Source organism: Vulpes lagopus, chromosome 3 (assembly GCF_018345385.1).
Source record: "Vulpes lagopus strain Blue_001 chromosome 3, ASM1834538v1, whole genome shotgun sequence".
In the NCBI taxonomy this organism is placed as follows: domain Eukaryota; kingdom Metazoa; phylum Chordata; class Mammalia; order Carnivora; family Canidae; genus Vulpes; species Vulpes lagopus.
Genome location: NC_054826.1, coordinates 32,545,019 through 32,565,233, shown reverse-complemented (window position 1 = coordinate 32,565,233; position 20,215 = coordinate 32,545,019). Strand labels below are relative to the sequence as shown.

The 20,215-nt window shown below is 42.2% G+C and overlaps 1 protein-coding gene across 4 annotated transcripts in view; it reads right to left on the bottom strand.

Moving 5' to 3' along the window:
• Nucleotides 1-4,779: 4,779 nt before the first annotated feature.
• GRIA1 (glutamate ionotropic receptor AMPA type subunit 1) overlaps nucleotides 4,780-20,215 on the bottom strand; it is a 300,553-nt gene continuing 285,117 nt past the window's right edge. For 3 of the 4 annotated variants that reach the window (XM_041750345.1, XM_041750344.1, XM_041750346.1), the window contains 2 exons: nucleotides 15,373-15,507; nucleotides 4,780-7,660 (listed from right to left, as the gene is read on the bottom strand). In XM_041750345.1, the coding sequence (XP_041606279.1) occupies nucleotides 7,460-7,660; nucleotides 15,373-15,507 (336 nt within the window). In that variant the 3' untranslated portion in view covers nucleotides 4,780-7,459. Of the gene's footprint in view, nucleotides 7,661-15,372; nucleotides 15,508-20,215 lie in introns of those variants that run through there. The other variant, XR_005986977.1, reaches the window with a different exon arrangement.

The following is a 20,215-nucleotide window of genomic DNA, read 5'->3' as shown; positions in this document are numbered from 1 at the left end:
TTCCCTTATTTCCCCGGATAGAAAAGATCTCTGCCTCCTTTGGGCACTAAATGGCATATCAGTCCTCTCATTCATCAAGTCATTCAACAAGTATCAGTTGAGGATCTATTATATACCAGGCATTGTGATGAGGAAACAGGAACCCTGTCTTTGAGTGCATATTTTAGATGGGGAGAGGTAGACTATCAGCAAGTAAACAAGATATTATTAGGTGGTGATGAGTAATGTGGGCCTGAGTGATGTCAGAGCTAGTCTGCATAGGGCGGAGAGGGAAGGATGTTCTGGGGGAGACAACATTTTTAGCTAAGACATGGATGAGGAGCTAGCCTTGCAAGGATCTAAGTGAGGAGGGTTTCAAGTTGAGCAAACAGCAGGTGCAGGGGCCTTGAGATGGAGCTAAGCATGACATGTCTGAGGAACAGGACAGAAGTTAGGTGGCTGGAAAATAGTGATCAAAGGGGGAAGTAATGTCGTCTTTACAACATCCCCTTTTATTTTTTTTATTTTTTTATTTTTTCAACATCCCCTTTTAAAAGGCTGGGCACTAGGTGGTAAGTGGCATGTAAAGACTGGACCTAGGCACTTTGACTTTTTCCATCCACACTTGACCTTATGTTATACTTAATGGTCCTTATGAACTTTATTTTTTCTTCCTGTCAATACTCTATGACACAGGGCTATCATTTATTTCTCTCCTTATTCCCCATGACATCTACCTGTGGACATGGGCACTCATTGCCTATGCTTGTTGGAAAAAAGAGTGTGTATTCTGGGATTTGAGATGAAGTTTATCCAGGTTTTTGAGGGGAGGTGGGTAAGGCTCACCTGGAGGTTTCTCAACTGATCCTAACTGCAGAGCCACTTGCAAAAAGACTGGGTAGAGTATAAGTCACTTCTGTAGGCAGAGCCTCTGCTACGTCCTGGGCCACGGCTATTAGCTCTGGCTGCCTGATTGAATCTCCTGCCTTGGCTTCTCTCTGTTGTGTAGATTTATGCTGTGGGCTAAACTCTTCTGACCTCAGCTCATTTTCCTAAACTCAGTTTCTCCCTTGACTAAATTCCTGTAACTGTTCCATTTTTCCTGGTTTAGGATCCTTTGCCCTTTTACTCTTCAGCCTTGTTCTGCCATCATCCATATTACTCCATAGGCTATTGCAATGCTGTAATTATATAAGACAGGGTATCTCAACCTTGGCACCATTGGCATTTTGTGTGGGATAATTCCTTGTGAGAGGCTGCCCTGTGTGTTGTAGGAATTTAGCAGCATCCCTTGGCGTTTACTTACTAAATGCCAGTAACACCTCTACCCATAGCTGTGGCAACAAAAAACATGTCTGGACTGTGCCAAATGTCCCAGGAGACACAAAATCTGCTCTGATTGAGAATCACTGACATAAGGCTACAACTAAGAGGGAACTTAGAGATCAATTAGATGGTCTTTCTCATTTCACAAATGAGGTCACTGAGGCCCAGAGTAGGAAATATGTTGCCAAGGTCACAGCACAAATTGGCAGTGATGTAGGCAAAAGGCTTCCTATTTTTTTTTTCAAACTCAGTCTAGTGCTTTTTGTTAGTGTGGTGAAATATTAGGAGGCAATCAAGTTAAGTAAAAAGGTAGTGACTTTGGAGAGACAGAGTGGAATTGGAATCTAGGTCAAGTCATTGATTGGCTGCATGATCTTGGGTTCTGGACCTCTCTGAGTTTTCATTTGCTCTTAGGCAAAAGGGCAGTGACAAATCTCCACCTCACAGGATTATTTTGAGGACTAAATGAAATGTTTGTCCTAGCATCTTACCTGGTATGCATAGTGCTGAGCAAATGCTGATTCTCTCCTCCCTTATAGTGATATAAAAATGGCAAGCACAGTATTGAGGGGAAGTTAGAGTTGTCCCAGTAGGATTCAGAGTGCCCATGGAAGATGAAGCTGGTAGGCAGTGCTTTCCAGTGGACTGTGTTAAAAATGCAGGTAGTGGGATTGGTGTTTATAATGGAAATAGCCAAGTAGTTTTCCAGTTTGGAAAATAACTGGCTGTGTTGAAAGCTGACTCATTTGACAAAGTTTTCCACCCCCCCCCACCCCATGCCCTTTCCTGAGGAGGTATCTTTGATAATTGTATCTTATCTCTAACATCCTGTATCTCTCTTCTCCCAGCAGAATGTTATGGCAGACATACCTAAGGGGTAAAGGAGTGTTTAGAGCCCAAATGAAGGACTGTGTCTTTTCCTCCTCTTTTATAAGATGACTATAATGGCATTTTCTCTTGGGACCATGGAGAATTGACTCCATCAGGTAACCTGGGTTCAGGTGTTAGTCTGGGCACTGACAACCCTAATATAGTTCTTGGTAATTTTCAAAGAAGTTTTCATGTGTATTTTCTCAGATCCTCAGGCTGACACAATTGTTGTGGTTCTTAATCCTGGCTACACATTATAATCACCTAAGAGTTCAAAACAAAACCAAACAACACCAATGTACTGACAGCTATGCCTGAGTTTAGACAAACCATATTTGGACATGAGTCTTGAGAATTGTGATTTTGTTTAAAATTTAGTAGGCAATTCCAATGTGCCATTAGGGTCTAGTATCACTGCTTATTTTGACACCAGGTATCCCATTTCTTTGAAGAGTTAATTTTCTTGTCCAAGGTTGTAAAGAAAGAAGAAAGGTATTATGAATCCTAATCTAAGCCTTTCCACTATAGCATATTGCCTCTCTACTCATGATGTGATCTGGAAACTTCAAGAAACAAAACATTTTGAAAATTACAAAGCACTGTAATAAGGTTATGTTTTTAGTGGCCAGACTAATACCAGAACACAGATTACCTGATGGCAGTCAAATCTCCATGGTCCCAAGGGAGAAAATGCCATTGTATTTATCTGATAAAAAAGAAGGTAGCATCTTATTCAAAACCTGTTTTCTTATCTGTAAAGTGGGATAGGAATATACTGCCTAGACAATCTTTCCTTGAAAGAACATTAGCATTTGGTAAGGAAGGGATTTGCCATTTTGTCTCTTAATGAAGGTAAGTTGAGTTTTGACATTTCAGTGGAAGTTATCCTCAATTCTGTAGGGTGTTGCTGACGTTTTCTTGGTATATATTAGGGTGTTATTGACCAGATAACCTGAATATGGCTATAAAAGATGCAAGATAAAGTAAGGAAAATTAGTGGATATGTGTCAACTTTCCTACATGTGGCATCTCCTTGACAAGGGTTCGTTCCAACCTCCAGGAGCTATCTAATACACTCTGGGGGATACTTTGACCATTAGGAAGTCCTTTCTGTAGCTGAGCCTAAGTCCATTGCCTTGTATCTCCCAGGAAGCATCTTGGTCTTGGCCACAGAGAAAGCTAGCTCCACTTTCCCCAGGACAACCCTGAAGATCCTTCTCCAGGATGAATCAACTATTCTGCAGGGGACATTCTTGTCAGTCTCCTTTCCAACATGCTTGCTGCTTCCTATCCTAGATCTGTTTTAGAAGAGCTATAAGTAACTCTTTCTCCTCTTTTCCCTTTTTGCAGTCCTGTCTGGATTAGTGATTGCTCATACCCCAGAAAGATATTTTGGCTTTCCCAAAGGTGTGGCATGTGTAGCCTTAACCTTTTTTATTTTATTTTTCAGTTACTTTCGCATTACAGGAAGGTAGAGAATTGCTTGCCTCTTATTTTCCTGGTCATGATGCATTTCCTGGTTAGCAATGAGATGGGTAACATAAAGGCTTTGGATTCAGGCAGACCCAGTTCAAGTCCTGGCTCTGTCACTTCCAAGAGTATGAACAAGTTATGTCATCTTTTTAAAGTCTGAGTTTCTCCTCCATAACGCCCTTAGAGGGCCACTGTCATGATCTAGAAGGTACAAGGTGTGTTTAACATAGTAAGTGGTCAATACATGGTAACCTGTGCTCTTAAAGCCATTATGATCATTATCCTATTTGAAAGTAAGGTGACAGAGATGAGTTTTCTCCATCTGTCAATTACTGTTAAAGTGTTTCTTCATTCAGAGGCACCTTAGGTGTTAGAGGTGACTGACTGCAGGTGGGTTCAAACACCTGGAGCTGGTGGCTGGAGCTTCACACAAATCTACTACCTTCTTTCTCTTCCCTCAACCCTTTACCATAGAGAAGGTAGTTACTCTCTGAAATGCCACAATTAGAACTTTGTTCATTTATTTTAGGCCTCTGACTTCTGTTAATATGCAAAATTTCTTGGGAAAGAAAACACTTGAAATTGTTCTTAATTACCAGTATCTAAATGTCAATAAATGTCAGGTCCTTTATAGAAAGCCCATCTTGATGGAGTGAAAGAAGAACTTTCAGACAAGAATGAGGGGTAATGTCTCCTGGGACCAAGATATATGTTTTTAAATATGGTTTAAATTGGTTTTGGTTGTGATTCTGCCCCTTAAAGATATTCTAGGCTCCAGTTTCAGGGTGTCTGGAAGACCAATCCTGTGAGCCATCCAGTTCTCTAGTACTGTGACCATTGTATGTCAAACCCTGCCCCAATTTAGTTGGAACTGTGGCCTTTGAAAACCATTATCACTTGCTCTCCCTGCCCCCCCCCCCCCCCCCCCCCCCCGCCACCTTTGGTTATCCTATTTGAATGAATAACTCCGTGTGAACTAGTTCAGCTGAAATGACTTGAGAGCTGTTCGTGAATCAGGAATGGTGATTACCATTAAAAATGTACTAGTCCTAGGTTTAGCAAAAGGAAATAACATAACCTCTAGAGCTCTGACTTCAGAAATGGCACAAAAATGGAATGGACAAATATGAAAAGTAGGTAATGGATCCACAGTGATTTAATTCTCGGTGATATTTTCATTTTATGCAAATACCAAAAGAAAAAAACCCCTGGCTACTTGAAAGAAAAACAGAACCAAAAAAATATTTAGTGTTTGATCAAGCAAAAATCCTTTCACACATCTGCTAAGAGAATTAAAACAAATATAGATGTTAAATAAAAGGCCCAGGTACCAAAGAGCAAAATTTAATGAAAGCCAGAACTGTTAAGTATGGATTCCTGTTGAGAAAAATGTCAATCTCTTTCAGAGTTTTCCCATTGCTCTATTTTTAAGAAAAGTGTAGTAAAAATACATAATACAAGTTAACTTTTTTTCTTGCTTTTGTTTTCCCCGTCACCCCTCCATTGATAAAAAGCATCTTCCTCTGGAGTCTTGGACCCCCACACAACGTAGACCCTCATTGTTAGCTTAGATGATCTCTCCCACTCAGATCATGTTACTGGTGAGCTCAGTGGCTGGAGAGGCATCTTACCAAAGGCAAAAGGTCTTTGAAGCATATTGATAGTAAGAGGGTTAGTTCCACCTGCTCTGAAATGCACTCCCCAATGGTGGGTCATAACAGATTCTGCAGTGGTAGGCTAAGGGCTGAAAAAAATCCGGTGGGAGGGCAGAAGAGGATGGGGAGGATATCAGCTGGCAATAGTGAAAAGTAAAAATCCATCTTGATGGTCCTGCTCCACGTACCATGCCCACATTGACACGTGAGAGATTGGACAGCACTTGATTGGACAGCACTTGAGTTGAAAGGGTGAAGAGTTTGATTTGGGGATGGTTCTTTGCTACGGCTGATAATAGGAGAATGGGAGAGACATAGAGATGGTGGGTATCCACTGAGAGGATCCACAGATGAAGCCAATCATGCTGAACCTACTTGTTGGTAGGCTCCCAAAACTTTAGTTTTTCAGTTGCTAATGATAACCCCCAGCAGAGAAGACTGGATAGAAGTAGGGGGTAAGGAAACAAGCCAGAACATGGTTATCAATAAAAGCTAAAGACACATGGCACGCACTGAATCATGCACCTAGGAGAGTGGCTGCTGGACAGCTGGAAGCCAATTGCACCAAGAATGAGAGCTGGGATCTCCACAAAAGCTATATGCCAGGAACCCTGCTCCCAACTAAAGTTGTAGTCACCCTGGGCTTCTTTCCATGAACCCTGTCACTTCTCCAATCTTGCTTTAGTTCAACTTTATAGTCACAATCATGGGCATATGAGTCTGGTCATTGGAATAATACATCCTCATTCTGAGTTAGCCAGGGGGAAGGCCAGCCTTCTTAGGTTAGAAGAAGGGGTCAGATCTGAAGGTACCCCCAATGTCATTACCAACTTAATTCATCTCCCTATCTTCCTTAAAGTTATTCATCCTTGGGCATTTTACTTTCTAAAGTGACAGCATATTACCTGGCCACATGCTAAAAAAAAAACCACTTTTAAATGGACATAAAAATCCAAGTTCTCCAGGTCAGCAAAACCCTAAGCTTCATATTTGGTTTCTTAATCCTAGGACAGGACGCATCATGAAACGTTCTCTTGTTTGTGGGTTTCCATGATGCTTTCTCTTCCAAAATTCTTCCATCCTTTTCTTTTGTACTTAGTTTGCATAGCCTTTTCCCCTGTATCAGAGGCTCCAAAGAGAGTCTACTCCACAGTGGGGTTCCTGCTCAGGTGTCAAGCAAATGAAAAGTGAGAATCATGGGCAATATCTTCCTGGCTGTCAGCTATTCCCAAGGCTGTACTTGGTTGAGGAGGCCAATTCAGCCACCAGAGTGCCTTTGGGCTTGAGCATAGCAGAAAGACATACTTCTTAGCACTGAGGTTGACTCTGTGAGGACACATACCATTCCACCTAAAGCCTATGGGATGGCTGTTACACATTAAAGGAAGCTTTCTCTGAGCCTCCAGTAATAGCTTCTTGAGTCCTTCTTTGACTGCACACCTGCCTTTGCCCTTTCCACCACCCTTTGGCCTGAATTGCTTATCACACATATTCTCAGCTACATCAGTGCCTAGGAAGCGCCCTTTCTGGGGGAAGGCAGTCTACTCCTCCAACAACATCCGTCCTCATCCATGGCTTGGGGCCAAGGAATGGAGGGTAACTGAGAGAGCTCCAATGGTGACTTAGTTTGAAGGTTGCTTTTTTCCTTTTGCTTGCTTGTATGGTGGAACGGATCTTTAATCTCCAATCTGAAAACTGAAGAGACATGGGTAGGGAGTTGGAAGTAAGAAGCCAGGAGAAGGAAGGGGCCTAACAGAACCTGCAAACCATGGATGTTAGTAAGAAAAAAAATATTGCACACACTAAGACATTAGCAACTGAATAAAAGAAAACAGTACAGTTTCCTCATTAATGTTCCTGTAACTCCATTTCAGAGACACAGGCTCTATTAGACAGGGTATTCTCCCCTTATTGCAGTGCAGTGTTGTTTATCATCCTCACTTAGCAAATGGAAAAATGTGAAAGAACATCAAAAAAGGAAAAGGGACGGCAAAATGATTTTTCAATTCTTCAGGAAAATCTGTTGAATCATCTTCCTTGTGGTCATGGTGGTTGGTGGTGGTTGCGTTTCAATTTATTGTTTTTGGCACTGAAGGGTTTGGGATGGAACTGGGGGAGCTTGAGCATGCTCCCCAAGGGGTCTCCGTCTGCTCCAGTTACAATCCCGTGGCTCCCAAGGGCATCCCTGAACTGTGGCTCATGCAGGGAATTGACTGCATGGACTTGGGGAAGTCGTGGCTGACTACCCGGCCGTTTTCTCCACTACCGCCACCGCTGGTTCCTGCCCCACTGTTACGTGGGAGCGTCGATGTCCGTATGGCTTCATTGATGGATTGCTGTGGGATCAAACAGAAACCCTTTTCAGGAGGACCGGGGGTTCTTCCCCAGGTCCTTGGCAGTGATTGGCAAGGAGAATGAGTCAATGCTGGCCTTAAAATCTCACCCCATATATCTTCCCCATCCAACTTTTTTCCTTTTCTGGAATGCTAACCTTGGCTTCCTGCAAACTCACAAAACTGCTGTGAGGATCTGAACAAATCTGATCTCTTTGGACTTCTGTTCTCTCTATGCAATGAGGTGCCACTAGATCCTTTCTAGCTTTTATACATTTTGTGATTTCTGAAAATGAAGTATTTCCATGGTAGTATTAATGATAATAAATGTAGCAACATGACCAAGTGGAAAAGTTGTGGAAAGGGGTTTGGGAAACTTTCAATTTTAGTTCTGGTTCTGACATCAACTAGTTATTTGACCTTGTGCATAACTCCTTACCTCTCTAGACTTTTTAAATCTCCATGTTTATAAAATGTGATTATCTGTGCACCTGCAGACTTTTATTAGCAAGAACAGTGCTACTGCATGAAAAATTATTTTTAAAAAAATTATTTAAAAAAATCTTTTTTAAAGGAGTGTGTTATTGTTGAGTTAAAATTTAAAATTACCTTTGATTTACTTCAGGAAAAATCCTATCCTACCTCTAGTAGCATGTATTATGGGAATGTAGGACTTATTTGAATAATTGTAAAAATGTAATTGGAAAGAAGCATGTGCTAAAGAAAATGAGAATACATTCCAAAGATCATTATCTGCATGTCAACTTCTTCCCATCAGCACATATAACCTGACTTCCAGACTGACACATCAAATCAGTGCTACTAAGCTTGTGATTTCCAGAATATTAGAATTCTAGGTATGAAAAGGATTCCAGTGATCACCCTGGGATCAGATGGGTGAGATGGAATATTCAAGACCACAACCTGAAATTAGAATCATATCTTTTTGGTTAAGAGGAAGGGTTCTGTTCTGAGTTCCTTTGGAGATAGAAGCTTCATGACATGAAATCCAAACTCTTCTCCTTTCCTCTCATTTCTAACTTACCATTAAGAGATAGTCATAGAATTTTTGAAGTGAGGGTTGGTTTCTTGGGAATCAACATAAAGAAGAATTATCTATGAGTTGAGAGTTTTCCGAGACGAGACCAATACTACCAATTCTTCAAGGCTCATTCTGTTCTCTCCTTCTTGAAGCCATCCTAGATTGTACCAGTAAGTACCCCACCACCCCTATGGCGCAGCCTAGTACTCCTACATTATACATGCTTTTGTAATGGCTTTGCTTCTGGTATGTAGGTTTTGTGTTCTTTAAGAGAGCTGTCTGGAGGAGGGCTAGGTTCATTTCTTCCCATCTGTAGCAATCTCCCATAGTGTCCAGCATATAGTTAAATGCTTAATAGATATTCTTAAATTTGTCTTTTAACAAAAGCCAGCCATCTAGGACCCTCCTTAAAGAGTTTATGGGCTTTCTCCTCTGCATATTGCCATGATTTTAACCATCAGAGAAGTCAGTCAATCTCTGGTGGCCAAAAGACATAAACAGGAGTTTGACCTAATTGTTTCTACTATACTATGCTGAGAGTCTTATTACTGGTGATTCTGATAATGCTTTTAGGTGTTTGTTCTTTTTAAAATCCCTTATTCAGACAAATTTGCCCCAAAGGATACTCTACCCATATTGGTTCTGCTTCCTCCTCAAACCTCCAGACTTGGTTTATTTACATTGTTTTGATTGTCCTCCACTTAAGAGGAAGTGTGACCTCGATTGCATTCTTCTAAGTGAAGGCCCAATAAATATGACTGTGATGCTCTAAAGGGAAAATGTGAAAAGAAAACCCAAGGAATTAATAGTTACTTGTTCTCACTTAAGCTTATTTGTGTGTGTGTGTGTGTGTGTGTGTGTGTGTGTGTGTGAAGTATGGAACCTTCTATGGATTAGCTTGGAATGTTTATCCTCTATGATTTTTCTCTGCCACATCCCAGTAATTAAAAAATAAAGTTTAAAGTTTATAAAGATCATCCTGGTCTTTGATTTTTAAAAGGCCTCACATATTCCTATAACATTCCATTGAAGGTGGTATTTGATGAATTTATCTTAAAGGAGAAGATTGGTGGCATAATCAATATTGGTGCCTACCGAAGTCTGAGATAACTTAGCAGGGCATGTAGCTAAAACCTTCAATGTTCACACCACTTGGAAGTAGTTTTTCAGGAAGCTGAGAGCTTCTCCAAGGTCAATGACTTCATACTCCTATTGATTGAGTGCAGCCTTCTTACTGCCTTCTTTCTAATACATTTATGGGTTTTCAGGAGAAGAGGTGAATAGAGTCAAAACTAGGGAATGGAAAGCTGTGCTAAAAATGACTAGATCATTAGTTCTGAATTTGACTGCACACTGCAGTTATCTGGGGAGTTTTGGGGAAAAACCACTGATGCCCAAGACATACCCTCCAAGATGTTAATTTATTAGGTGTGGTGTGTGGCCTGGACATCTCGATTTTTGAAAACTCTTCAGGTGATTCTAATGTGCAAGCAAGGTTGAAATACACTGATCTAGTTTATATTCTTCGCTTTACAGAGAAACTAAGGACTTATGATTGGCTGACTTAAGGTAGTAGTTATCTGTCACCTAATGTCAAAGTGGATGACCTCCTAACTGTACCTTTGGGAAGTGCAGTTCTCCCTTATCAGCCTTGATATACCAGCCATTCTTAAAGCTCATCCTTACAGATGTGTTTGAAGCTGATGTTCAGGGAGAAAAGCATGAGTGAAAAGTCCAAAGTCAAAGCCCCCCAAGTTGCCTCTTTTCAGAGTCTCATTTCTCTAACTGTGATTATATCCTAAACTTCTCAGCCACTTGCTTTTCCAAGAATAGTTTCCCCAGCCTTCACACATCCTGGAACACTCTAATAAAAGCTCAAATCTCAGTGATGACCTCCTACTAGTATGTGTGCTAAGAGTCAGAGTGACCGCATGCTGTGGAGGATGCACCTCTGCATTACCAAGTCTCTCCGCTGTTTGATAATTCCAAAAAAATGTGCAAAGCCTCAGCTGCTGTGGCTTAACCATAGTTCATGTCATACATACAATTATTTTCCACAGGGAACAAAGTGGGCAATAATAAAACCCTGGTTATATTTAATACCAGCCAAGGACTCAACTCTGGTCTGTTTCCCCAGGCAGAGGAGTGGCACAGAGGATCTGAGACTTCAATCTGGAGTGTGTCTTAGGCTATATATTTTTGCTACTATATGACCATTTAGATTCTACCATAATAGTGTGGTTGTCTGAAGTCCCTCCCTGAGTCCCCAGCTCTCATGTGTTTTCTTCCAGCAGTCTTCCTGTGTCCTGGTCACCTAGACTTCTTCCCATTTCTGGCCAAAAGTTCTGGTTGCTAACACATGTGTATCCTTTGTAGGCAACTCTTTCCCCCTGGTTAATTCCTTCCACATTTCAAGTCAGCTGGTATGTTTCTCAAGGAAACCCCTGTGACCTGTCTCAGCTCTTATTCCCTGATCAGGATTTGACAGCACCAGCCTTTTTCTTCAAACACTCATTGAACATGTAAATATTTGCTTATTTTCTGTCTTCCCATAATACTTGTAGCTTCCTGAGAATAGAAGCTAGATCTGATTTGTTCCTAACTGTGTCCTCAGTGCTGAGCAATGCGTAGCTTACAATGATGCTCAGTATATCTTTGTGGAAGAAATACCACCAGGGTGCCTTCCCATTGTCCCTGTGACACCTGCTGTGTGTCTTGCTCATGTGACATGTCAAAAGGGAAAGGGACTCGACAATACACAAGCAAAAGATTATCTATCATGGATGGCCTCAACAACTCCCTCAGAAAAACCTAAGGATAGATTCCATCTTATTTGTCTATGCACTGTGGCTACCGGTGCAGGAGACACATGGTAGGTGCTCAGAATGATCTATTCCTGCATTGGAAGTCCAATTTCTATTTCTCCAGCTCCTATCTTGTGTGACCTTGCTAGGATAAGCTACTTAGCTTCTCCAAACCCCTATTTCTTCATCTGTAGAACTTCAAGCACAACAACGAAAATGTATATAAAGCACTTTGAACATGGAGGTTACTAAAAAGATGTCTCCTTCCCTTCCTTCCTTCTTCCTCTTTTCTACCCCCTTCCTTTCCTCCTTCTCTTGTCCATGAACAGTGGGGAAGGGCTCCTTGACTACTGTTGAGAAATTGGGGGCTGGCTCTGAACCATGTGTAGGGATTGAAGGCCTTAAAAGTTCACCAAACACTGTGATCAAGATAAGGAACAGGAGGGAAGGTTCTCACCAAAGGCCCATGACACTGTCAACATGGGCCTCTGCGTGTGGTGGAGGCCATGTCTTTAAAAAGCTAACTGCCTCTGGGGAAAGCTAATTACAGAAAAATAAGGAAAATTGTAAAGTTGTGAAGTCTGAGAGGCAGGTGGATGGTATTCTACTTTTCTCCTTTGGACTAGAGAGATGTTGATGGATCTTCAAAAATTAGGAGTTGGGCTGATTAATAAAGACAGTAGAAGTATCTTTTCTGCAGTTGGAAGATTAAAAATTCTATTAGGAGCCTTGGTGAATTGGGCAGAAGTTGTACCAACCAATGGAATTAATTATAAAAGATTGTGGTGGAAGAGCTTGTATGAATGATTCTAAGAGATCCTGGTGTTGGCTTCTGAGAAATTCAGCATCTTTGTCAATGGAAGGGTACGAATGTCTCCAAGAAGTTATGACCTGACTCAGTGGCCTCCTCTAAGTATTCTTGTCTTGATCTGAATGTTGTGATTTCAGTGGTGAAAGTCAACTGTCAAGTTTTAAGAGGATCCCAGTCTTTAGCCACCCTGGTACTATTACCTTACAGTGACCATGATTGGTTGGACATGGTAATCTCATAGGAAGGACCAGAAGTCTAGGCACCTCATGCTTTGGAGGATGCCTGCTCTCATCAGATTTTATGAGCACAGATGGGGTCAGAACCAGTTTGCATGAGGTTGTCTGTGCTTTCAGGCTGGGTAGTTTTGGTGGTTGTATGTTCTTACCCAAATATCAGCTCTCCCCCATGCGTCACCTCAGCTTCAGGAGATTTTTCTCTTCTGGGTACAATTCTACATTAATTTTACTAATAATTACCCTATGTGTGTGAAATGTCCAAAGAGAAATTAGGTATAGCTTCTTACCTTAAGGAACTCACAATCTATATAGCTCAAAAAAACCTAGGACACTTAGGAGTGGCAATAAAAGAAAGGTCTGAAAAAGACTGTAGCTGGTTATTAACAGAAAATATTATATATTCTAGTTATCATTGTTAGTATTGTTATTTATTGAGAGCTCATCATGACCCAAGCATTTTGCCAGTCCCTTTATATCAATTTTTCACATAATGCTCATGACAATTTTATGAGAAATGTAATGCCACTAGCCCCATTTTACAGAAAATGAGGGTCAGAAAGCTACTGGAACTTGTCCCAAATTATATAGTTAACAAATGGAGCAGGCAGGGTTTATGCTCAGATACTCAGTCTCTAGAGCCTGTTATTTATTTATTTATTTATTTATTTATTTATTTATTTATTTATTTATTTAATTTTTTGAGCCTGTCCTTTAGACCACCACACTGCACTGTGTTCTGGGGGAGCAGTGAGGGGGCGCTCTTGTGATATGTACTGGGCTAATCCTGGGTCCTCCGTTTGGGTCATGGTCCACATGGAAGGTTTTAGGGAGTTGTAAAAGTTGTAGTTCAACCTAGCTCTTTTTCTGTTCCACTCTTTGCCTTTCCATACTTTGGAAAGTGAGATAGGAGAATTTTTAGATTTATGTTTTGAATAGAATAGGCAAGAAATCTTTGTTTAGGTTCTAGGAGACCTTGTTGTATTTGCCAAGCTTCTTGGAGGTCTACCTGGGTTTTAGATCTGAGGCCTATGCTTTTGCTCTGCTTTGTCCTTTCTGAGAAGACCTGGTAGTTGATGAGCTGGTTAAGGGTAGGAGTGATGTGCTCCTAGGTCCCCTGGCTAAATACCATCATACAACCATCCCTTAATTATTCCTTGCTATTGTTTCTTAGTTCCATCGCCTTTGAAATGGGCCCTATAGGCAGAAGACAGGGAGAGAGATTATTCTGCATTAAGGCACAGGGGTGGGAAGCATGAAGTGGGTGGCTAGAGTACATAGTATGTAAGGAGAGCAGATTGCTTGGGAGGGGAAAGTAGGCTGGAGCCATGATGTGGAAATGTTGAATGCCAGGACAGAAGGTCTGAATGCCAGGACAGAAGGCCCTCCTCCTCCAACTCCCACTCTCTGTGTACAGAACTGAATACAGAGTTTCCAAACAGGGGAAGCAAATGTCCAGCAATGTCTTCTCCAAGAGCGACCCTGGATATGTGTAGGGCTGTTGGCTCAAGGCAGGGAGAGGCTAGGCGGGAGGCTGTGGTCAAAACTCTACAGTGGGTGTACTGAGCTTATCTGGGCTTCTTAGGGCATGTTCTAGGAGAGCAAATCCTACCAATGAATGTTCTTAGTCTAGTCAAGCCAACATCACAGCCTAGGTTACATTGCTCAGAGTGACTATGTTTCTCTACTTTTGTTGGTCTGAGTCCCACTCATCCTTCCTCTTAATTTTTGTCTTGTCCCAGAAGCCTTCTCTAATTCCCACCTCCTCTGTATTCCTATCAGCCTTCCTATCTATAAGTTGCTTCACTGAGTAATTTTTCTGGCAATTTTTTTTTGTTGTTGTTGAAGGTGCTGAAGGTCATAGATTGCATCTCAGTCCTCTCTGTCCCATCATGATGACTTGCTTGTGGTGTTGCTCACATAATTCACACTTGCATAAATATTTTCATATTGAAGCTAAATGATGAAATGTGAGGGGTCTTGAAAGTCATTTATTCCAAACTCCCTTTGAGTACTAGAATCTATACACTCCCCAAGAGTTAACCCATCCTCTACTTGTATACCTCCAGGGATGGGATGCTTGCTATTTATTGGAATAGTCCATCCCATTTTGTGGTAGCTTTGAAAGAAAAGTAGATCTCACTGTGTTAACATCTGTTCTCCATAGCTTTTAGTCATTAGTTCTTGTTGTACACTTGGGGACCCGACAGAACTAATCTATATTTTTTCCACCTGAAAGGCCTTCATATATATTTTTTAAGTCTTTATATTTTTATAAACAGCCTTCATATCCTCCATAATTCTCTTCTCTGGTTATTTACCATCAGCTGTTTTTGATGTGGTTTGGGGTCATCTAGCTGATCTGCTTATCCTCTCTGCATGATCCTCTTTGCTGAAATCTATCTCACAGTACAGTGGCTAAGAAAAGACCTAACTCACCAAGCATGGCAAGATTATCTATTTTGTAGATGGTAGACAACTTCTTCCCTATTTTGGGAGCTATACTTCTGTTAATGCAGCCTCAGGAAGAATCTACTTTTCTAATGACCACTCTTGCCTCACATTATGTTGACTACCCATATAAACTTCTCTTCTAATCTCACCACCCCATCTCTGGCTGATGCAGTTGTTTCCCAGACCTATCTTTACCCTGACACACCTCATCTTCCTTCCTTTCTCATAGCCGTCTCCTTTCTTGTCACCTTTCTCATCACAGCTTACTGCCCCTTGCCTCAAACTGACCTCAACCTCTTATCACTCGCCACCCTTTCTAATACAAAGACTCCCAGGAAACCCAGCTATATCACAGAACAAGGTAGGAAAAAGGCCTGGGGAGACGATGCCACCTTCATCCGCTTGGATTCGCTACGGGATTTGTAGCAGAACTCAATTAAGGCAACCAGCATGGCTAGTCCAAGTCCTCCGATCAGGATGTAGAACACGCCTGCCACATTGCTGAGGCTCAGAGCGCTCGTCTTGTCCTAGGAAGAGGAGGAGGGAAAGGGGGAGGGGAAAGAGCAAAGTGAGCCAAAAGGCTAGAGAGCATCTAAGCAGTAGCATTTTTACACACATACGCTCAACCCCATTGCCCTTTTTAACCTTTAAAATAGTTAGAGAGGCTTTTTATTCATTGATAGAGTGCTAAATATTCCTAGGAAAAGTGTTTGTGTGTAACAATATCCCAAAGCATCCCTGATTGTGTTTAATTTATAATTGTATTTCCCTCCCTCCTCAATGCCTATTCTGGGACAAGAGACACCACAAGAAATTCAAGGCAGCTTCTATCAAAACCTGCATCCTTGAGCTTACCCTATTCTTTCAGAAAAAATGTACCTTCCTTTTCAGCTCAGTTCCTGTCCCTGACCCCTCTGTTGTGCAAAGAGAGCCTCAGCCTTGCTTGTTGTTTGTGTCTCCTAGTGTTTTTCTGAGTTGGCATTTAAAATGATCTTTTCCCTCGATGTGCCTTTAATTTCAGTTTAATAAGGCAGCCACTGTACATGTAATAAAGACCAACCAATGTATACCTTTAACATACTGATCTGAGCCCCAGTTTAGGGACAAAGGAAACTGGGGGGCTTGAAACAGTAAAACAGTCCTGAGATAGAAAAATGGCTCTATTAAATCCTAATGATTATGCTTAATTGGTATCATTTTTCTGTTGGAGGTGTTCTCTAAGAGACGTTATAGGCAGATGCAGGTAGCTGAATTTAGAAATCTCTACTGCCTGTGATAAAAGATCTTACACTAGTTCTAATGCGGACAGAGTGCTTAATTACTAGGGCCAGGGGACAGTACCTATCTCCAATAGTGGGTTGACAGAGCTCACTTTATGGAGCCTGAGAAATACCATCAGTCTGGTAAGACTATCCCTGCATTCTTTTATCTCCAGTTGGGTTCAAAACTGGGAGACTGAGGAGACTGGGGCCTGTTACCAGGTGGTAAGAACAACTGAAAGAAACTGGTGGCCATGGTGGGTGTAATGCTCAGAGACAGGGGAAACTAATCAATAAAATTCTTGACACAGGCAAGTGAACATCTTTAAATCTTGGGAGAATACTCATCCCCAGATGTCATGGTGGCTCTAACATCTTTGTTTATATTGTTTGTTCAGGTACAACAAGTTTCTCATCAAATTAAAATGAAATGCATGCCTCAACTGGCACAGATACACACCATGGTTGGTTAGTTGGTGGCACTGGATAGGATATAACTTTTACGTCTCTGCATGGGCTCTTTTCCAGATAGGGAGAAAGGCAAGTCACACAAAGGGTGAAATGTCTTGCCCTAGGGACTTCTTTGACATCTGCCTATTAGAATCTATATATGTGGGAAGGGATTTGCTATTGACTAAGTCAGTGGGCTCTGCCCTAGTTCTACTTGGTGCATTGTACAGGATTCAGCAGGGCTGAGCTTGGGGACCACAGCTGGCAAATAGCAGCATGCCTTCCCTCCCTAGAAGCAGCCTTGGCTAGCAGAGCTGTAGGATTATCTAAAGCACACCCCTTTGGTGGCTTCCTGTATTGCTAAAGCAGATGGCTCTTGAATATGGGTTACACTTGGCAAGGCATATTCTGGCTTTGGAAGCAGTGAAAATGATTATTCCAAGGGGTAGAATTTCTCCTGTTCTGGTATAATGGCCTGATAAGGGATATGTGCAAAAATGAGTTTGGTGCTTGGTTGAAGAGTTGGCTGAACAAGTAAATTCCCACTTGGCATTATTTTTCAGAACACTCAAAATGTCTCCCTGTTTGGTGTTTAGGAGGTCTGTAATTCTGCTTCTGGAGAGTAATTCTTCAGAGTCCTTAGAGGATTTATGGTTAGTAGAAGTTCCAATAAAACTCTTCTGTGTGGAACAGAAAAACCAACCTGACTCTTCTGTGTGGACAGGGCTAGGAGTGTGGTGGAGAGGCATGTTAATGTGTTACCACTTCACACCTTAAAAAAGAGTGGTTGACAGTGATGCTCAGAAGGAGTGGATAGGGAACAGGTCTGGGGGAAGGTGGTACACAAGAATCTGGGAGGAAGGAAATGGTCCTGCTGGCTTGACACACCGATCAGCCTTTCAAAGCTGAAATGAAACTTGCCTCCTTGGTCACCAACATTGTTTCTGTTTTCTTCCTCATGGTCTTTTCAAGTTTACCTCGGTTGAGGATTGCCTTCAAGGATAAGGGAGTGGTAGCATCTTTTTTGTTGTTGTTGTTGTTGCTATCTTCAAGAAACCCTGAGAAAGCATCTACCTCCTTGGCCATAGAAGGTGGGGTGTCTATTTCTGGTATACCTGGGAAGGAAGTAGGGCCAGATCTTCATATGAAAGTAGGGAGAGGGGCATATTCTATGTAAATGAAGAAGAGGGAGAAGGAACATCCAGTGACCGAGTGCTTCACTGTGTCTGGAGGTGGAGAGCATCTTTTACTTCTGAAGGTCTCTGGCTTACAGAGATGGCAGCGTAAATATGTTGGGGGACACATCCCACACAAATAGGGTAGCCGGATGGTAAGGAGACTCCCACCTCTTGCAGGACTCACAGTGCCACTCATCTTTCTTATGCCAACACAGTTCTGCAGTAGCAGGGATGAGGGAAGTCCTCTGGAATCAAGGGGGCACCTGGGCTCTATCACTACCAATACCAGAAAGCAAACTTAGATTTAGTACAGCTGCCTAAAGCTGGCATACTTTGATGAGATATGGAATGAAAGGCTGCTATTGCTGTCTTCTTAGCTCACATAGTTGAGGAGTTTACATTTAGGCAAGGTTTTATGATTTCCCTTATGGGCACCATTTGATTTTTGATAACAGTAACTTTAGTTTTTTCAAAGGAGGCCCAAGACAGCAACCTACCGTTTGGTTGCCATTACTGAGTTTCTTTGACTCACTCTCAGAATGATGGGATATCCAGGGGCAGGCTTAAAAATCCATTTAAGGACTGGAGCTCTGATTCCTTCTCTGGCCCATAGTGTCCATACAAGAGGATGTGCATAAACAGCTATGGACTTCTGTATAAACAGCTATGTTGATGTTTCCTGGGCAAGCTATAAACTTCCCAGCTATTACCATGAAGAGGAGAAAGATAGAACCTGAGTCTTCTGAGCACCCTTCTGGAGGACCCCATTCTCCTCCCATCCCATAGCAGCTGTACTCCCAAAACCCAGGCAGCTTGTTGGTGGGAGTGAAAAAGTCACAACTTGTCTTCTGCCAGGAGGGAGGGAAGAGAGTGACAGCATTGAGAAGAATGACAGGTGAAAAGAAAAACAAATTAAAAAAATCCATTTTTCAGCATTGTTGGGCTTGTTGTCATGGTGATGAGCCCCCCTACCTTCATCTGTCCCCCTTAACCTATTGTGTTGAATTGCTGCCTCCCTTATATGGAAGGGAGATGTTTTCTTTTTCACATTTTTTCTTACTCTTCCCACATAATGGGGGACTGTCCCACACTCCCTCTGTGTTTCTGAGCCAACATCCCTTCCAGGATTGTGGGGCTGGCTTGAGTCTTCATAAAGAGGTTTGAGCCAGGCATGAGCAGGAGAGACTTGATGTAGAAAGTTCCAGGGAGAAGCCAAGGCCTTTGGCCACAAGACCAGTTCCTCCCACAGAGACTGGTGCTGCCCATCATGCAAGTCCTGCTAAATCTGGAACTAGGCTTAGGTTTCTCCAAATGCTTCCATTCCTTCTTATCCTCCTGTTAAGGCTGTGTACTCTTACAAAGCAAAGGCTACGGCTCCTACTCTTCTTTCCATTCCATTGGGATTCCGTACCTTTTCTGATGTCATTACAGCTGGACTTTTAGGGGCTGCCTGCAGTGTTTCACATGCTGAATCTGTTACCTGACTTTCCTTTCAGGGCCATGAGAAAAGTTCAATCCATTTTCCACCTACTAGCCTTTCTGCTATAGTAGGTTTTCCCTTGTGCTTTCCCAAAACTTAGATTTTTAGCCCATGAACCATTTCCCTGAGTGGCTGGTTATTTCCTAGGAATAGTGACTCAGCAGTTGGCTAGGTGCACTCACTAGCCAGGACCAAAGTTTGGAAGCTATGGGGAGGTGGATTTGGTTCCATTAAAGGAAAACCTTTTGATTCAACAGAGCTGTCCAAAGGTGGAACACTCTGCCATGGATCGTGGTGAATACCTCAAACATGGATGTATTCAGGGAGAAGCTGATGAGGTCATCTCAGAGATGCAAGCAGTGGACAAAAGTCAGATGAAGGAACCTTTGACACTCACCCCAACCCCAAGAGGTTTGAGGCATCTAAGGAATTCCTAGAGGGCCTGGGATCATGCTTTTTATAAATTCTCTCTAGAGACTAACCTCTTTAGGGGATGCAAAAAAGGAACTCATATTAATTGGCAACTTCTGCTGTTCCATTTCCAATCTAGGCCAGTTCCCTAGCCTGAGTATTTTCCCCAAGAGCAACACAGGATGAGAATTGGCCCATTGTACTAATAATTGGCAAGGCAAATGCTGTGAAAGTAAGGGTTGTGGGGGCGGCTCTTTCCAGCAGTGTGTGCTCAGGGACCGGCTGCTGTACAATGCACCATGGAACATCCTGACTCGGAACAAAATTGCAGCAGAGAACTCAAGGAGACAGTATGGGTTGTGGAGGGGAACCCAAGGGCCAGCTGAGGCTGAGGCCTCTTCCAGAGTGTGAGGAATTTTCCAAAACAGAAGTACTAGGTCTGAGGGTAAAGTAGGCA